The 18,987-nt window shown below is 49.2% G+C and overlaps 1 protein-coding gene across 1 annotated transcript; it reads left to right on the top strand.

Moving 5' to 3' along the window:
* Positions 1–5,061: 5,061 nt before the first annotated feature.
* Positions 5,062–8,723, top strand: LOC137095698 (carcinoembryonic antigen-related cell adhesion molecule 6-like). The gene is made up of 2 exons (XM_067462498.1): positions 5,062–5,113; positions 8,209–8,723. The coding sequence occupies exons 1-2, from the start codon at positions 5,062–5,064 to the stop codon at positions 8,586–8,588; spliced, it is 432 nt and encodes a 143-aa protein (XP_067318599.1). The 3' UTR covers positions 8,589–8,723.
* Positions 8,724–18,987: the final 10,264 nt, after the last annotated feature.

Here is an 18,987-nt window from a genome sequence, read left to right as displayed (position 1 = left end):
CGATCCCTCGTTGGACGAGTAAGATGGTCTTCCCTTATGGATTTCCTTATGGGGTCCGTATGTGGCTGTGGAGCCCTATTCTTGCTCTGCATCTTCTTCTCCGCAGTGAGGGCATTGGTTTCCAGGTGGAAGGCGGTCTCGGTCGGGGTTGGCTTGACGCGCCTTCCTCCTGGCACGTTTCTCTCTTTCACCCTCCACTTGTGCCTTCTCAAATTCTGCAGCACTGCTGGTCACAGCTGTCCTCCAGCTGGACGCGCTCAAGGGCCAGGGCCTCCCAGTTCTCAGTGTCTATGCCAGAGTTTTTAAGGTTGGCTTTGAGCCCATCTTTAAATCTCTTTTCCTGTCCACCAACGTTCCGTTTTCCGTTCTTAAGTTCGGAGTAGAGCAACTGCTTTGGGAGACGGTGGTCAGGCATCCGGACAACGTGGCCGGCCCAGCGGAGTTGATGTTGGAGGACCATCGCTTCAATGCTGGTGGTCTTTGCTTCTTCCAGCACACTGACGTTTGTCCGTTTGTCTTCCCAGGGGATTTGCAGGATTTTCCGGAGGCAGCGCTGATGGAAACGTTCCAGGAGTTGCATGTGACGTCTGTAGACAGTCCACGTCTCACAGGCATAGAGCAGGGTTGGGAGGACAATAGCTTTATAAACAAGCCCCTTGGTATCCCTACGGATGTCCCGGTCCTCAAACACTCTCTGCTTCATTCTTGAAAATACTGCACTTGCAGAGTTCAGGCGGTGTTGTATTTCGGCGTCAATGTTGACTTTGGTGGAGAGGTGGCTCCCAAGGGAGCAGAAATGGTCAACATTTTCTAATGTGACACCATTAAGCTGTATCTCTGGCATTGGAGAGGGATTGGCTGGTGACTGCTGGAAAAGCACCTTGGTTTTCTCAATGTTCAATGACAGGTCAAGCTTCTCATATGCTTCTGCAAAGGTGTTTAGAGTGGCTTGTAGATCTTCTTCTGAATGCGCACAGACGACATTGTCATCAGCATACTGGACTTCTATAACAGATGTTGTTGTAATCTTGGTTTTGGCTTCCAGTCTGCTGAGGTTGAATAGCTTGCCATCTGTCCGAGAGATTATTTCCACTCCGGTGGGAAGCTTCCCAGCAACAAGATGGAGTATCATAGCGATGAAGATGGAGAACAGAGTTGGGGCAATAACACATCCCTGTTTGACAAACTTCCCACACAGAACCCCCATGACCAACAAAAAATACTAGGGTCGCCAAAGATGGTCTTTAGCGACCCCTCTGACACCCCTTTGCGACCCCCTCAGGGATCCCGACCCCCAGGTTGAGAAACACTGCCCTAAACGGTTCTGTCCCAAGCTACCTATCCGACCGCATCTCTGCCTATGAACCCACCAGGACTTTGAGATCTTCCGGGGAGACCCTGCTCTCGATCCCGCCTGCCTCACAGGCACGGCTGGCGGGAACGAGAGATAGGGCCTTCTCGGTGGTGGCTCCTCGGCTGTGGAACGCCCTTCCCACGGACATTAGACTAGCTCCATCATTAATGGTATTCCGCAAAAAAGTGAAGACCTGGTTGGTTGAGCAAGCGTTCGAATAGTCAGTGCAATGAGTGTAATGAACATAGGAATGGAACAATGGATGACGGATCTGGATCATGTTTTTAGTGATGAGACGCTAGTGAATGGCTATTGTTGTTAATTGTATATTGATGTTTATTGTATACTATTGTATGATGTGTTATGATGTTTTTATACTGTGTTATTGTAGCATTGAATTTTGCTGTTCTTGTTGTTAACCGCTGTGAGTCGCCTAAGGGATGAGAACAGCCGTATACAAATAAAGTAAGTAAGTAAATAAATAAATAAATAGGCAAGCTGTTAGAGTCCAAAAGCACAAAAGCGATGTCCAAACAGGTCATAGAATCATAGAATCAAAGAGTTGGAAGAGACCTCATGGGCCATCATCCAGTCCAACCCCATTCTGCCAAGAAGCAGGAATATTGCATTCAAATCACCCCTGACAGATGGCCATCCAGCCTCTGCTTAAAAGCTTCCAAAGAAGGAGCCTCTACCACGCTCCGGAGCAGAGAGTTCCACTGCTGAACAGCTCTCACAGTCAGGAAGTTCTTCCTAATGTTCAGATGGAATCTCCTCCCTTGTAGTTGGAAGCCATTGCTCCGCGTCCTAGTCTCCAAGGAAGCAGAAAACAGGCTTGCTCCCTCCTCCCTGTGGCTTCCTCTCACATATTTATACATGGCTATCATACCTCCTCTCAGCCTTGAACCAGCACCTTGAATTGTGCTTGGAACTGAATCAGCAGCCAGTGGAGCTGGCACAGCAGGGGGGTGGTGTGCTCCCTGTATGTCGCTCCGGTGAGCAGTCTGGCTGCCGCTCGCTGGACTAGTTGAAGTTTCTGAACAGTCTTCAAGGGCAACCCCACGTAGAGAGCGTTGCAGTAGTCTATTCGGGATGTAACAAGAGCGTGGACCACCGTGGCCAGATCAGACTTCCGGAGGTACGGGCGCAACTGGTGCACAAGTTGTAATTGCGCAAAAGCTCTCCCGGCCACCGCTGAGACCTGGGCTTCCAGGCTCAGCAATGAGTCCAGGATCACTCCCAAGCTGCGAACCTGCGTCTTCAGGGGGAGTTCAATTCCATTATTGGTTGGTTCAATTCCATTATTGGTGGAGTTCAGAATGCTCTTTGATTGTAGGTGAACTATATGTTCCATCTCCCAAGAAACCTGTTTTGTTTCAGAGCTGTTGCAGTTTTGCAAAGCCTACAGCGTTAGCAGCCAGAGGCAGGAAGGCCAGTTTGCAGGCTCTCTGCAATGATTGGCCCAGAGAGTAACTTTTGGGCCCGCCTCTTTTCCCAGGCCAGACTTCCATTGTGGAGCCCTCCCTGCCCTATTCAGTTCTGAAGAAGATAGATATCTGATGTGCTGGAGGCTGAATAGGTCGCTCCGACAAACCACTGCAAAAACAATTGAGTTATAGTTGGGTACGCTTAATTGAGAATTGAGAACAATTAAGAATAGAATTAAGAATTGAGATATTATAGTTAGGTAAGCAGATGCAGACTGTGGCCAGGAAATCAGAAGACGCTTCCTTACTTCTTGGGAGGAGAGCCATGTCCAATCTCCATAAAATAGTCAAGAGTAGAGACATCAGACTGGCAACCAAGATCCATTGCCTAGTCCAAGCCATGGTCTTCCCCATAGTAGTCACCTACGGATGTGAGAGATGGACCTTCGGGAAGGCTGTCTTGGCCTCTACATTTTCTCCCTCTATTTTCCAGTTGAAAAAGATCTTGGAGTCCTCGTGGACAACAAGTTAACCATGAGCCAGGAATGTGATGTGGCGGCAAAAAAAGCCAATGGGATTTTGGCCTGCATCAAGAGGAGCCTAGTGTCTAGATCTAGGGAAGTCATGCTACCCGTCTATTCTGGTTTGGTTAGACAACACCTGGGATATTGTGTCCAATTCTGGGCACCACAATTGAAGAGAGAGATTGACAAGCTGGAATGTGTCCAGAGGAGGGGGCGACTAAAATGATCAAGGGTCTGGAGAACAAGCCCTATGAGGAGCGGCTTAAGGAGGCTGGGCATGTTTAGCCTGAAGAAGAGAAGGCTGAGAGGAGATATGATGAGAACCATGTATAAATATGTGAGAGGAAGCCACAGGGAGGGAGGAGGGAGCAAGCTTGTTTTCTGCTTCCTTGGAGACTAGGACGCAATGGAACAATGGCTTCAAACTACAAGAGAGGAGATTCCATCTGAACATGAGGAAGAACTTCTGACTGTGAGAGCCGTTCAGCAGTGGAACTCTCTGCCCCGGAGGGAGTGTGGTGGAGGCTCCTTCTTTGGAAGCTTTTAAGCAGAGGCTGGATGGCCATCTGTCAGGGGTGATTTGAATGCAATATTCCTGCTTCTTGGCAGAATGGGGTTGGACTGGATGATGGCCCAGGTCTCTTCCAACTCTTTGATTCTATGATTCTATGAGCTGTCAATCATTCTTGTTGCCATCATCTTGCTTTTTTTGATGTTTAGCTGCAACCCGGCTTTTGCGCTTTCTTCTTCCACCTTGATGAGAAGGCTCCTCAGCTCCTCCTCGCTTTCGGCCATCAGAGTGGTGTCATCTGCATATCTGAGGTTGTGAAGGTTTCTTCCAGCCATTTCCACCCCAGCCTTGCATTCATCAAGCCCCGCACATCCTCGCATGATGTGTTCTGCATACAAGTTTAAAGAGGTTGGGTGAGAGGATGCAGCCTTGCCGGACGCCTTTCCCAATCTGGAACCCGTCTCCTTGTTCCGTGGTCAGTTCTGACTGTGGCTCCTTGGTCCTTGGACAGATTCCTCAGGAGAGAGAGAGGGGAGGGGGCTTGGGATGCCCATCCCACCCAGAACTTGCCACCGTTTATGATGATCCACACAGTCAAGGGCTTTAGAAGAGTCAATGAAGCAGAAGGAGATGTTTTTCTGACACTCCCTCTTGCCTTTCTCCATTCTCCAGCATCTGGAGATTGGCAATCTGGGTCTCTCCTTCCTCTGCCTTTCCTAAACCCAGCTTGAACATCTGGCCACTCTCGCTCCATGTCTTGCTGGAGTCTTCCTTGCAGGATCTGAGCCTAGGCTACCATATAATCCGATTCAAATCAGATTTTACATGAGAGTGTACTGGGGGGGGGGGGCTCAAAGCCTCTGAATTTGGAAAGAAAACAAAGATTTAACACACCAACATGGAAACAGAGGGAAGGAGAGACGTTGTCGCAAAGCTGGGACCCATTAAAAAACACCAAAGGAAGTCATTAATTCAAGGGTGTGTGTGTGTGTGTGTGTGTGTCCGGAGAGGTCAAGAGTGGTGAGGAGGGGGGGGCTGGGGTCTCCATCCATCCCTCCCTCCCTCCCTCCCTCCATCCCTTGGCTCCCGCTGAGCTCACAATGGCCGCCCTGTGACAGCCGCAACGGGACCCGCGCCTCTTTCCCCAGGAAGCAAAGGGAGAGGAGGGGAGGGAGGGAGGGGAGGGGCAGGGAGAGACCCCCAAAGCCAGCCAGAAGACCCCCGGGCAGCCCAGTTCGAGCAGGGATGGGGGCCCTCCTCGGGAACAAGGGGCCGTCGCCATCCACGCTCCTGGCAGGTGAAGAAGGGAGGGAGGGAGAGAAGGAGTCAGGAAAGAGAGAAGGGAGGGAGGGAGGGAGGAAGGAAGGAAGGAAGGAAGGAAGGAAGGAAGGAAGGAAGGAAGGAAGGAAGGAAGGAAGGAAGGACGGGGAGGGAGGGAGGGAGGGAGGGAGGGAGGGAAGGGGTCAGGAAAGAGAGAAGGAAGAGAGGGAGGGAGGAGGGAAGGAAGGAAGGAAGGGGGAGGGAGGAAGGAAGGAAGGAAGGAAGAAAGAAAGAAAGAAAAGAAAGAAGGGGGAGGGAGGGAGGAAGGAAGGAAGGAAGGAAGGAAGGAAGGAAGGAAGGAAGGAAGGAAAGGTGGAGAGAGAAAGGGAGGAAGGAACGAAGGAAGGAAAGAAGGAAGAAAGGGAGGGAGGGAGGAAGACGGAAATAAGGAAGGAAGGAAGGGGGAAGGAAGGAAGGAAGGAAGGAAGGAAGGAAGGAAAGAAAGAGGAAGGAGAGAAGAAACAAAAAAGGAAAGAAAGAAAAAAGAAGAAAGAAAGGGGGGAGAGAGAAATGGAAGAAAGAAGGAAGAAAGGGAGGGAGGGAGGAAAAAAGGAAGGAAGGAGAGGAGGAAGGAATGGGGAGGAAGGAAGGAAGGAAGGAAGGAAAGAAGGGAAGGAAGGAAGGAAGGAAGGAAAGAGGAACTGAGGGAAAGAAAGAAGAAAGAAAGAAAGAAAGAAAGAAAGGGGGAGGGAAAGAAGGAAGGAATGAAGGGAGGAGGAGAAAAAAGGAAGGATAGAAGGAGGGAAGGAAGAGGAAAGGGGGGAAGGAAAGAAAGAAGAAACAAGAAAGGGAGGGAGGAAGAAAGGAAGGGGGAGGAAGGAAGGAAAGCAAGAAGGAAGGAAAGAAAGAGGAAAGGAGGAAAGAAAGAAATTAAGAAAGGGAAGAAAGAAAGAAAGAAGAAAGGGAAAGAGAAAGAAAGAAAGGGAGAGAGAAAGGGAAGAGGAAGGGAGGGAGGGAGGGAGGAAAAAAGGAAGGAAGGAGAGGAGGAAGGAATGGGGAGGAAGGAAGGAAGAAGGAAGGAAAGAAGGAAAGAGGAAATGAGGGAAAGAAAGAAAGAAAGGAAGAAAGGAAAGAAGGAAGGAAGGAATGAGGGAAGGGAGGGAGGAAAAAGGAAGGAAGAGGAAAGGAGGGAAGGAAAGAAAGGGAGGGAGGAAGGAAAGCAAGAAGGAAGGAAAGAAAGAGGAAAGGAGGAAAGAAAGAAAGAGAAAGAAAGAAAGAAAGAAAGAAAGGGAGAGAGAAAGGGAAGAAGGAAGGGAGGGAGGGAGGGAGGAAAAAAGGGGAAGGAAGGAGAAGGAAGGAATGGAGAGGAAGGAAGGAAAGAAGGAAGGAAGGAAGGAAACGAAGGGAAAGAAAGAAAGAAGAAGGGAATGCCGAGGAAGGATCTAGGGCCTGGAGAGGAGGAAAAAAGGAGGAAAGAAGGAGGAAGGAAAGAAGGGAAGGAAGGAAGGAAAGAAAGAAAGACAAAAAGAAGGAAGGAAGGAAGGAGCTCTCACAGGGAAGGGAGAGAAGGTCCAGGCAGAGAGGCAGGACTCAAAGGCAGTGGAAAGGGGTCCCACCTCAACATTAGGTCTTTACAGAGCCAAATCTACTATTCTCTATCTATCTATCTATCTATCTATCTATCTATCTATCTATCTATCTGCTTGTCTCTCAGTCATACGGTCGCGTTGGGAGAGATGGGATGATGTATATCTTCCTTTATGGCCGCAGGCTTTGGACTGGATGTTCTTTAGAGATCCCTTTAGAGATCTATGACTGGATGGCTATCTGTCGGGAAGGCTTGGATGGTGTCTTCCTCTATGGCTGAAGGGTTGGACTACATCTATCTGTTCCTCAGTCATGGATGGCCATTTTTTGGGAGGACTTGGGTAGTGTCTTTATGGCAGAAGAGGTTGGACTGGATGGTCTTTAGAGATCCCTTCCCGATCTTGGATTCTGTCTATCTATCTCTCAATCAATCATCTCTATGGCTGGATGGCTGTCTTTTAGGAGGGCTTGGATGGTGTCTTCCTCTATGGAAGAAGGGGTTGGACTGGATGGTCTTTAGAGATCCCTTCCCAAGCTACAATTCTATCATCTATCTGTCTGTCTGTCTGTCTAGCTATCTATCTATCTATCTATCTATCTATCTATCTATCTATCATTTCTCAGTCATATCTATGGCTGGATGGCCACCCATTGGGAGTAGTAGTAGTAGTAGTAGCAGCAGAAGCAAGGCATCCATGGAGCACACTTTGAGAACCGCCATCCAGCCTTTGTAATAGTAGTAGTAGTAGTAGGAGGAGGAGGAGCAAGGGCTCCATGGAGCACATTTTGAGAACCGCCACCCAGCCTTTGTGATAGTAGTAGTAGTAGTAGTAGGAGTAGGAGGAGCAAGGGCTCCATGGAGCACACTTTGAGAACCACCACCCAGCCTTTGTAATAACAGTGGTAGTGATAATAGTAAGAGCAAGGGCTCCATGGAGCACACTTTGAGAACCACCACCCAGCTTTTGTAGTAATAGTAGTAGTGATAATAGTAAGAGCAACGGCTCCATGGAGCACACTTTGAGAACCACCACCCAGCCTTTGTAATAGTAGTAGTAGTAGTAGTAGGAGGAGGAGGAGCAAGGGCTCCATGGAGCACACTTTGAGAACCACCACCCAGTTTTGTAAGAATAGTAGTAGTGATAATAGTAGAAACAAGGGCTCCATGGAGCACACTTTGAGAACCGCCACCCACCTTTGTAATAAAAGTAGTAGTAATAATAGTAGTAGTAGTACTATGAGCAAGGGCTCCATGGAACACACTTTGAGAACTGCCACCCAGCCTTTGCAGTAATAGTAGTAGTAGTAGTAGTAGGAGCAAGGGTTCCATGGAGCACACTTTGAGAACCGCCACCCAGCCTTTGCAATAATAGTAGTAGTAGTAGTACTAGGAGCAAGGGCTCCATGGAGCACATTTTGAGAACCACTGCATTGGAGGTCCAGGGGCTGCTTTGAGATATGAGCCAGGTGTGGATGTAACAGGTGTCTTTGCCTCCAAGGGATGCTTTGCGGGGAGTGACGCCCCTTCCCTTCTTCTCTCGACAGCCTTCGTCCTGAGTGTTTGCTTCTTCTCGACCGAAGCCACCTGGAAGCCGACAGATATCACGGTGGAGCCACTGAACCCGATGGAAGGAGGAAGCGTCCGCCTCATCCCGATCACTAGTCCTCGAGACATAGTGACTTGTCGCTGGTTCCGAGGGGGAACGGACGGGGATAGTACCATCGTTGTCTTTTACTTCTATCCGAGCCCGGTGTCTAGGATTAGGACAAGCTACACCGGGCGAGAGACCCTGGATGCCAACTGCACCCTTGAGATCACAGACTTAACCGTCAGCGACACTGCCAAGTACACCGCCCTGCTAGAGAGCCCCTTTGGAAGTAGGCTTGGGACCGTGGAGCTTGTGATCAGCGGCAGGCTTCCATAACCCTTGGTGCCATAGGCCTAGAATGTTGAGTCAGTGAAACATGGCACCCTGTAACATTTTGGGCTATTTATGTATTTATTTATTTATCGTGTCATCAGCAACCATACCATTGCATTACATTTCTAACAGAGCAAAACAAACACACAGATTAAGAAAAACCCACAGATAGTTTTCTAAGATCTACAGAGACACACGCTGGAACACCCCAGCAAGCGAGAGTCCAAAAGTGGCAGGCTCAAACCCAGAACCTCAATCCATGGCTGATACCAAATGAGAGACTCCCCCCTGGGCACACAGAAGAGTGGGCGACTTGGAAGGCGCTGAACAGACTGCGCTCTGGCACCACGAGATGCAGAGCCAACCTCAAGAAATGGGGCCAGAAAGTGGAGTCTATTATTTATTTATTTATTTATGTATTTACTTTGCTTCTATACGGCTGTATCTCAAGCCCGAAGGCGACTCACAGCGGTTCACAAACAGTAAAAACAGTAGAAACAGCAGTGGTTCCATACAACATATAACAATTGACTTAACACATTATCCATAAATTACCAATAAGCAATTACAATGCACAATTATTACAAAAAACAACCGTACCCAATCTTCTCATCATCCAAGCGTAGTCCAGGTTCGTCGTCCATTGTTCCATTCCTATGTTCCATTACCAGATTGCGCTAAATTACTCAAACGCCTGCACAAACATCCAGGTCTTCACCTTTTTGCGGAATACCATTAGAGATGGTGCTAGTCTAATGTCCGTAGGAAGGGCGTTCCACAGCCGAGGAGCCACCACCGAGAAGGCCCTATCTTTCGTCCCCGCCAGCCGAGCTTGAGAAGCAGGCGGGTTCGAGAGCAGGGTCTCCCCGGAAGATCTCAAAGTCCTGGTGGGTTCATAGGCAGAGATGCGGTCGGATAGGTAGCTTGGGCCGGAACCGTTTAGGGCTTTAAAGGCCAACGCCAGCACTTTGAATTCAGCCCGGTAGCAGATCGGTAGCCAGTGGAGTTGGCACAACAGGGGGGCTGTATGCTCCCTGCGCTCCGCTCCTGTTAGAATCATGGCTGCCGAGCGTTGGACTAGTTGGAGCTTCCGAGCTGTCTTCAAAGGCAACCCCACGTAGAGAGCGTTGCAGTAGTCTAAACGGGATGTAACCAGAGCGTGGACTACCGTGGCCAAGTCAGACTTCCCAAGGTACGGGCGCAGCTGGCGCACAAGCTTTAGCTGTGCGAATGCTCCCCTGGTCACCGCCGAAACCTGGGGTTCCAGGCTCAGCGATGAGTCCAGGGTCACACCCAAGCTGCGAACTTGCGTCTTCAGGGGGAGTGCGGCCCCATCCAACACAGGCTGTCACCCTATGCCCTGTTCGGCCTTGCGACTGACCAGGAGGACCTCTGTCTTGTCTGGATTTAGTTTCAATCTGTTGTCCCTCATCCAGACTGTCACAGCGGCCAAGCACCGGTTCAGGACCTGGACAGCCTCCTTAGTAGCAGGTGGGAAGGAGTGACAGAGCTGAACATCATCTGCGTACAGATGACACCGTACCCCGAAACTCCGGATGATCTCCCCCAGCGGCTTCATGTAGATGTTAAACAACATGGGAGACAATACTGAGCCCTGAGGAACCCCACAAGACAATGGTTGTGGGGTTGAACAGGTGTCCCCCAACAACACCTTCTGAGATCGACCCTCCAGGAATGACTGGAGCCACTGCAAAGCAGTCCCTCCAAGACCCATCCCTGCGAGGCGTCCCAGAAGGATACCGTGGTCGACGGTATCGAAGGCCGCTGAGAGGTCCAGCAGCACCAACAGGGACACACTTCCCTTTTCCAGCTCCTGGCTTAGATCATCCACTAAGGCGACCAAGGCTGTCTCGGTACCATGTCCCGGCCTAAAGCCAGACTGTGCCGGGTCTAGATAATCCGTGTCTACCAAGAATGCCTGGAGTTGTGAGGCCACCACACGTTCCAAGACTTTGCCCAAGAAGGGGAGATTGGAAACTGGCCGATAGTTGTCGAATTGAGTGGGGTCCAGTGATGGTTTCTTCAACAGCGGTTTTATTATAGCTTGTTTTAAGCTTGCTGGAATCTTGCCTTCCCGAAGGGAAGCATTAACCACCACCTTCACCCACTCAGACAATCCCCCTCTGGCCTCCTTTAGAAGCCAGGATGGGCAGGGGTCCAGGATGCATGTGGCTGGCCTCATTCCTCCAAGTATCTTGTCCACATCCTCGAGTTTCACCAATTGAAATGAATCCATCAAAACTGGACAAGCAGGTGCTCGTGTTACATCCTCAGAGACTGCCATTACCATGGTATCCAGACCAGAACGGATCAAAGCGACTTTGTCTGCAAAGAACTGAGCAAAAGCTTCACAGCGAGAAGTCAAATCGTCAGTCTAAAAACTGTTTGTGGTGGAAACCTCTGAGAACTTCTCTTTAGGCCCCCTGGCTTCCCACTGGGCAAAGGTTACACGTCCTGTTCTAAAGGAAATTATTTACAGGCCCAGCGCGCGACAGAACAGTAGTGAAGCAACCAAGTTGGGGGGGGGGATGTTGAATGCTCTCATTAAGGAGGCCAGACTTGGTGGAGGTGGTTGACAAGGGCGGAGCTGCAGACCCCTCCCCCCCCCCCGCTGTGCTCTTTGCTTCAGCGTGAGCTAGGAGGTAAGTTTCAACCCCCCCCCGTGAAATTTTCAACCCCCCCCCGATAATTTCAACCCCTCCCGAAATATTTTTCTGGCTAGGGCCCTGGAGCACTGTATGGGGGGGGGGGGTGGTGCTCCTCCTCCACAGGCCGGATAAATGCCCTTGGCGGGCCAGAAGTGGCCCGCGGGCCTTAGTTTGGGGACCCCTGGTCTATTGGTTCAGCCACCCCTGCCCGAGGGGCAGCCCTTCTGTCAAGACCCAGAAGCCTTAAGTATAGCCAAACACAAGGTAGAAGGTCCAGACACAAGTTTGTTGTACAAAAAGAGTCTTTCAAGGCACTTAACTTCAGTGCAATAAAGGCGACCAAGGCTGTCTCGGTACCATGTCCCGGCCTAAAGCCAGACTGTGCCGGGTCTAGATAATCCGTGTCTACCAAGAATACCTGGAGTTGTGAGGCCACCACACGTTCCAAGACTTTGCCCAAGAAGGGGAGATTGGAAACTGGCCGATAGTTGTCGAATTTGGTGGGGTCCAGTGATGGTTTCTTCAACAGCGGTTTTATTATAGCTTGTTTTAAGCTCGCTGGAATCTTGCCTTCCCGAAGGGAAGCATTAACCACCACCTTCACCCACTCGGCCAATCCCCCTCTGGCCTCCTTTAGAAGCCAGGATGGGCAGGGGTCCAGGATGCATGTGGTTGGCCTCATTCCTCCAAGTATCTTGTCCACATCCTCGAGTTTCACCAATTGAAATGAATCCATCAAAACTGGACAAGCAGGTGCTCGTGTTACATCCTCAGAGACTGCCATTAACATGGTATCCAGACCAGAACAGATCAAAGCGACTTTGTCTGCAAAGAACTGAGCAAAAGCTTCACAGCGAGAAGTCGAATTGTCAGTCTAAAGACTGTTTGTGGTGGAAACCTCTGAGAACTTCTCTTTAGGCCCCCTGGCTTCCCGCTGGGCAAAGGTTACACGTCCTGTTCTAAAGGAAATTATTTACAGGCCCAGCGCGTGACAGAACAGTAGTGAAGCAACCAAGTTGGGGGGGGGGGGATGTTGAATGCTCTCATTAAGGAGGCCAGACTTGGTGGAGGTGGTTGACAAGGGCGGAGCTGCAGACCCCCCCCCCCCCCGCTGTGCTCTTTGCTTCAGCGTGAGCTAGAAGGCAAGTTTCGACCCCCCCCCCCCAATAATTTCAACCCCTCCCGAAATATTTTTCTGGCTACAGCCCTGGAGCACTGTATGGGGGGGGGGCGCTCCTCCTCCACAGGCCGGATAAGTGCTTGGATGTGAGGGCAATCTGGCTGCAACACATTGATCGCCAGGGTTGATTCAGCTGATCTGGCTGGCTAGGCGGGTGTCCCCTTCCTCCCTCACCGCTCCATGTGCGTCCCTCCCGAAGCTGCGCGCTGGGTAGAAGAGGACGATGTCCCAGGTATAGAAAGAGTGTACAGAGGTCTCCAGTCTTCGGTCCCAGGTATACGATAGCTGCGCTCCCCTGCTAGAACCTCCCCTGCTAGAACAAGCTCAAGAAATAATTCAGCTTTTCCCCCGCTTCTGTTCCCTGGCCTCGGTTCAAGCCAGAGAAGCGTTTTAAACCAGTGTGAAAGGATTCCCTTCCTTTCCTTTCCCTCCCGCGTCAGTTTTAACCAGTGTGGATGGATTCCCTTCCTTTCCCTCCCACATCAGTTTTAACCAGTGTGTATGGATTCCCTTCCTTTCCCTCCCACATCAGTTTTAACCAGTGTGGATGGATTCCCTTCCTTTCCCTCCCACATCAGTTTTAACCAGTGTGGATGGATTCCCTTCCTTTCCCTCCCACATCAGTTTTAACCAGTGTGGATGGATTCCCTTCCTTTCCCTCCCACATCAGTTTTAACCAGTGTGGATGGATTCCCTTCCTTTCCCTCCCACATCAGTTTTAACCAGTGTGAAAGGATTCCCTTCCTTTCCTTTCCCTCCTGCATCAGTTTTAACCAGTGTGGATGGATTCCCTTCCTTTCCTTTCCCTCCTGCATCAGTTTTAACCAGTGTGGATGGATTCCCTTCCTTTCCCTCCCACATCAGTTTTAACCAGTGTGAAAGGATTCCCTTCCTTTCCTTTCCCTCCTGCATCAGTTTTAACCAGTGTGGATGAATTCCCTTCCTTTTCTTTCCCTCCTGCATCAGTTTTAACCAGTGAGTATGGATTCCCTTCCTTTTCTTTCCCTCCCGTGTCAGTTTAAACCAGTGAGGATGAATTCCCTTCCTTTCCCTCCCACATCAGTTTTAACCAGTGTGGATGAATTCCCTTCCTTTCCTTTCCTTCCTGCATCAGTTTTAACCAGTGTGGATGAATTCCCTTCCTTTCCTTTCCCTCCTGTATCAGTTTAAACCAGTGTGGATGGATTCAGCTTTCCCCCCGCTTCTGTTCCCTGGCCTCGGTTCAAGCCAGAGAAGCGTTTTAAACCAGTGTGAAAGGATTCCCTTCCTTTCCTTTCCCTCCCGCGTCAGTTTTAACCAGTGTGGATGGATTCCCTTCCTTTCCTTTCCCTCCTGCATCAGTTTTAACCAGTGTGGATGGATTCCCTTCCTTTCCTTTCCCTCCTGCATCAGTTTTAACCAGTGTGAAAGGATTCCCTTCCTTTCCTTTCCCTCCTGCATCAGTTTTAACCAGTGTGGATGGATTCCCTTCCTTTCCTTTCCCTCCTGCATCAGTTTTAACCAGTGTGGATGGATTCCCTTCCTTTCCTTTCCCTCCTGCATCAGTTTTAACCAGTGTGGATGGATTCCCTTCCTTTCCTTTCCCTCCCATGTCAGTTTAAACCAGTGAGGATGAATTCCCTTCCTTTCCCTCCCACATCAGTTTTAACCAGTGTGAATGGATTCCCTTCCTTTCCTTTCCCTCCCGCGTCAGTTTAAACCAGAATGGATTAATTCCCTTCCTTTCCTTTCCCTCCCGCATCAGTTTAAACCAGTGAGGATGGATTTCCTTCCTTTCCCTCCCGCATCAGTTTTAACCAGTGTGGATGAATTCCCTTCCTTTCCTTTCCCTCCTGCATCAGTTTTAACCAGTGTGGATGAATTCCCTTCCTTTCCTTTCCCTCCTGTATCAGTTTAAACCAGTGTGGATGGATTCAGCTTTCCCCCCGCTTCTGTTCCCTGGCCTCGGTTCAAGCCAGAGAAGCGTTTTAAACCAGTGTGAAAGGATTCCCTTCCTTTCCTTTCCCTCCCGCGTCAGTTTTAACCAGTGTGGATGGATTCCCTTCCTTTCCCTCCCACATTAGTTTTAACCAGTGTGTATGGATTCCCTTCCTTTTCTTTCCCTCCTGCATCAGTTTTAACCAGTGTGGATGGATTCCCTTCCTTTCCTTTCCCTCCCGTGTCAGTTTTAACCAGTGTGGATGGATTCCCTTCCTTTCCCTCCCACATCAGTTTTAACCAGTGTGAAAGGATTCCCTTCCTTTCCTTTCCCTCCCGTGTCAGTTTTAACCAGTGTGGATGGATTCCCTTCCTTTCCTTTCCCTCCTGCATCAGTTTTAACCAGTGTGGATGGATTCCCTTCCTTTCCTTTCCCTCCCGTGTCAGTTTTAACCAGTGTGGATGGATTCCCTTCCTTTCCCTCCCACATCAGTTTTAACCAGTGTGAAAGGATTCCCTTCCTTTCCTTTCCCTCCCGTGTCAGTTTTAACCAGTGTGGATGGATTCCCTTCCTTTCCTTTCCCTCCTGCATCAGTTTTAACCAGTGTGGATGGATTCCCTTCCTTTCCTTTCCCTCCTGCATCAGTTTTAACCAGTGTGGATGGATTCCCTTCCTTTCCTTTCCCTCCTGCATCAGTTTTAACCAGTGTGGATGGATTCCCTTCCTTTCCTTTCCCTCCTGCATCAGTTTTAACCAGTGTGGATGGATTCCCTTCCTTTCCTTTCCCTCCTGCATCAGTTTTAACCAGTGTGGATGGATTCCCTTCCTTTCCTTTCCCTCCTGCATCAGTTTTAACCAGTGTGGATGGATTCCCTTCCTTTCCCTCCTGCATCAGTTTTAACCAGTGTGGATGGATTCCCTTCCTTTCCTTTCCCTCCTGCATCAGTTTTAACCAGTGTGGATGGATTCCCTTCCTTTCCTTTCCCTCCCACGTCAGTTTAAACCAGTGAGGATGAATTCCCTTCCTTTCCCTCCCACATCAGTTTTAACCAGTGTGAATGGATTCCCTTCCTTTCCTTTCCCTCCCGCGTCAGTTTAAACCAGAATGGATTAATTCCCTTCCTTTCCTTTCACTCCCGCATCAGTTTAAACCAGTGAGGATGGATTTCCTTCCTTTCCCTCCCGCATCAGTTTTAACCAGTGTGGATGAATTCCCTTCCTTTCCTTTCCCTCCTGCATCAGTTTTAACCAGTGTGGATGGATTCCCTTCCTTTCCTTTCCCTCCTGTATCAGTTTAAACCAGTGTGGATGGATTCCCTTCCTTTCTCTCCTGCGTCAGTTTTAACCAGTGTGGATGAATTCCCTTCCTTTCCTTTCCCTCCTGCATCAGTTTTAACCAGTGAGTATGGATTCCCTTCCTTTTCTTTCCCTCCCGAGTCAGTTTAAACATGTGTGGATGGATTCCCTTCCTTTCCCTCCAACGTCAGTCTTAAGCGAGAGAAGCAGTTTAAACCAGTGTGGATGGATTCCCTTCCTTTCCTTTCCCTCCCGTGTCAGTTTAAACCAGTGTGGATGGATTCCCTTCCTTTTCTTTCCTTCGCGAGTCAGTTTAAACCAGTGAGGATGGATTTCCTTCCTTTCCCTCCCGTGCCAGTTTAAACCAGTGTGGATGGATTCCCTTCCTTTCCCTCCAACGTCAGTCTTAAGTGAGAGAAGCAGTTTAAACCAGTGTGGATGGATTTCCTTCCTTTCCTTTCCCTCCCGTGTCAGTTTAAACCAGTGTGGATGGATTCCCTTCCTTTCCCTCCAATGTCAGTCTTAAGAGAGAGAAGCAGTGTGGATGGATTCCCTTCTTTTCCTTTCCCTCCCGTGTCAGTTTAAACCAGTGTGGATTGATTCCCTTCTTTTCCTTTCCCTCCCGTGTCAGTTTAAACCAGTGTGGATGAATTCCCTTCCCTTCCTTTCCCCCCTGCATCAGTTTAAACCAGTGTGGATTGATTCCCTTCCTTTCCTTTCCCTCCCGCATCAGTTTAAACCAGTGTGGATGGATTCCCTTCCTTTCTCTCCCGCGTCAGTTTAACCAGTGAGTATGGATTCCCTTCCTTTCCTTTCCCTCCTGCATCAGTTTTAACCAGTGTGGATGAATCCCCTTCCTTTCCTTTCCCTCCTGTATCAGTTTAAACCAGTGTGGATGGATTCCCTTCCTTTCTCTCCCGCGTCAGTTTAACCAGTGTGGATGAATTCCCTTCCTTTCCTTTCCCTCCTGCATCAGTTTAAACCAGTGTGGATGGATTCCCTTCCTTTCTCTCCCGCGTCAGTTTAAGCAGTGTGGATGAATTCCCTTCCTTTCCTTTCCCTCCTGCATCAGTTTTAACCAGTGAGTATGGATTCCCTTCCTTTTCTTTCCCTCCCGAGTCAGTTTAAACCAGTGTGGATGGATTCCCTTCCTTTCCCTCCAACGTCAGTCTTAAGCGAGAGAAGCAGTTTAAACCAGTCTGGATGGATTCCCTTCCTTTCCTTTCCCTCCCACTTCAGACTTAAGTGAGAGAAGCACTTTTAACCAGAGTGGATGGATTTCTTCCCTCCACCATGGAAGAAAGGAGGAAACCATGAAAATGAACAAAATCTGGCTCCCAGTATTAAAAAAACAAGGACATCTAATCGCCTCTCAACAAAAAGTTTGCTCTAGGCACTGTCAGGCCATTATATGCTAATCGAGATGGTCAGTTGAAACATTCACACTTAGCTCCAGCAGGCAAGAGTCCTTTGTCCCACCCTAGTCCTTCCACAGATATATAAACCCTTTTTCCTGGAGGCATTCTCTCCTGACGTTTTACCTGCATCTATGGCAAGCATTCTCAGAGGTAGTGAGGTCTGTTGGAACTAGGAAAAAGGGTTTATATATCTGTGGAGCTAGGTGGGAATGTTTCAACTGACCACCTTGATTAGCATATAATGGCCTGACAGTGCCTGGAGCAATCTTTTGTTGAGAGGTGATTAGATGTCCTTGTTTGTTTCCTCTCTGTTGTTGTGCTGTTGTGATTTTATAGTTTTTTTAAAATACTGGTAGCCAGATTGTGTTCATTTTCATGGTTCCCTCCTTTCTGCTGAAATTGTCCACATGCTCCTTGTGGATTTCAATGGCTTCTCTGTGTCGTCTGACATGGTGGTTGTGAGAGTGGTCCAGCATGATAGATCTCGACCAAACTCGGTCCCAATGGCTGAGGAGAAAGTCAGGAGAAGAGGTGACTTTTGGTGCACACACCAGGGTCTTCAGGCATGCCTCCAGACCCAAAGCGGGCCAGGCAAGGGAGCAAGTGCGGCAAGTGTAGTTACTGGGATGTATAGTTCACCTACAATCAAAGAGCATTCTGAACTCCACCAATGATGGAATTGAACCAAATATGGCACACAGAACACCCACGACGAACAGAAAATATATATCAATGATTGGTTGGGGGGGGGGGGCGCCAAAATACTCTTTGCTTACCGTTGAAAATTACCTAGGGCCGCCTCTGCCCCTCCAATATTTTCTATTGGTCATGAGAGTTGTGTATGCCAAGTTTGGTTCCATTTCATCATTGATGGAGTTCAGAATGCTCTTTGATTGTGGGTGGACTATCAATCCCAGCAACTACAACTCCCAAAATCAATTCGTCTGAACCCCACCAGTATTCAAATTTGGTCGCATTGGGTATTTGTGCCAAATTTTGTCCAGTGAATGAAAATACATCCTGCATATCAGATATTTACATGACGATTCGTAACAGTAGCAAAATCACAGTTGTGAAGTAGCAACAAAAATAATGTTATGGTTGGGGGTCACCACAACATGAGGAACTCTATCAAGGGGTCACAGCATTAAGAAGGTTGAGAAACACTGCTCTGAGACTATTGTACAGGAAAATCCTTGAGGGCCTCTCTTTCGAGACGCCCTGGCACAGTCATAGATTGCCCAAAAACGTTATAGAGAGTCATGTTTCACCAAACATTTCTAGAGGCAGTAGGTTCTTGTGGGTTTTTTCGGGCTATAGGGCCATGTTCTAGAGGCATTTCTCCTGACGTTTCGCCTGCATCTGTGGCAAGCATCCTCAGAGGGAGTGAGGTCTGTTAGGACAATGGGTTTATATATCTGTGGAATGGCTGGGGTGGGGCAAAGAGCTCTTCTCTGCGTGAGCTAGGTGTGAATGTTTCAACTGAAGGCCTGGCTGAGCCTGGGAAAATCTTTTGTTGAGATTTTCTCTCTGCTGTTTTGCTGTTGTAGAGGAAACAACCAGGCACATCTTAACACCTCTCAGCAAGAGATTTCCCAGAGGCACTCCAAGGGGCCAGAGACTGGTCAAAGGACATTTAACCAACTACCAAGTTGCTGCAAGAAGGTCCCCCATTGTGCATGTGGCAGGGCTCAGGGTGCATTGCAGCAGGTGGTCAGTGGTTTGCTCTTCTCCACACTCGCATGTCATAGACTCCACTTTGCGGCCCCATTTCTTGAGGTTGGCTCTGCATCTCGTGGTGCCAGAGCGCAGTCCGTTCAGCGCCTTCCAAGTCTGTGTGCCCAGGGGGGAGTCTCTCATCTGGTATCAGCCACGGATTGAGGTGCTGGGTTTGGGCCTGCCACTTTTGGACTCTCGCTTG

The sequence above is a fragment of the Anolis sagrei genome, chromosome Y, assembly GCF_037176765.1.
Source record: "Anolis sagrei isolate rAnoSag1 chromosome Y, rAnoSag1.mat, whole genome shotgun sequence".
In the NCBI taxonomy this organism is placed as follows: Eukaryota; Metazoa; Chordata; class Lepidosauria; order Squamata; family Dactyloidae; genus Anolis; species Anolis sagrei.
This window is presented reverse-complemented; position numbering and strand designations above follow the sequence as displayed.

Bases quoted from the DNA above. Each gene is read 5' to 3' on its own strand.
- LOC137095698 (XM_067462498.1), top strand. From the start codon at position 5,062: ATGGGGGCCCTCCTCGGGAACAAGGGGCCGTCGCCATCCACGCTCCTG. The intron at 5,114-8,208 runs GTGAAGAAGGGA...TTCTCTCGACAG, and splicing joins GCCATCCACGCTCCTGGCAG to CCTTCGTCCTGAGTGTTTGC.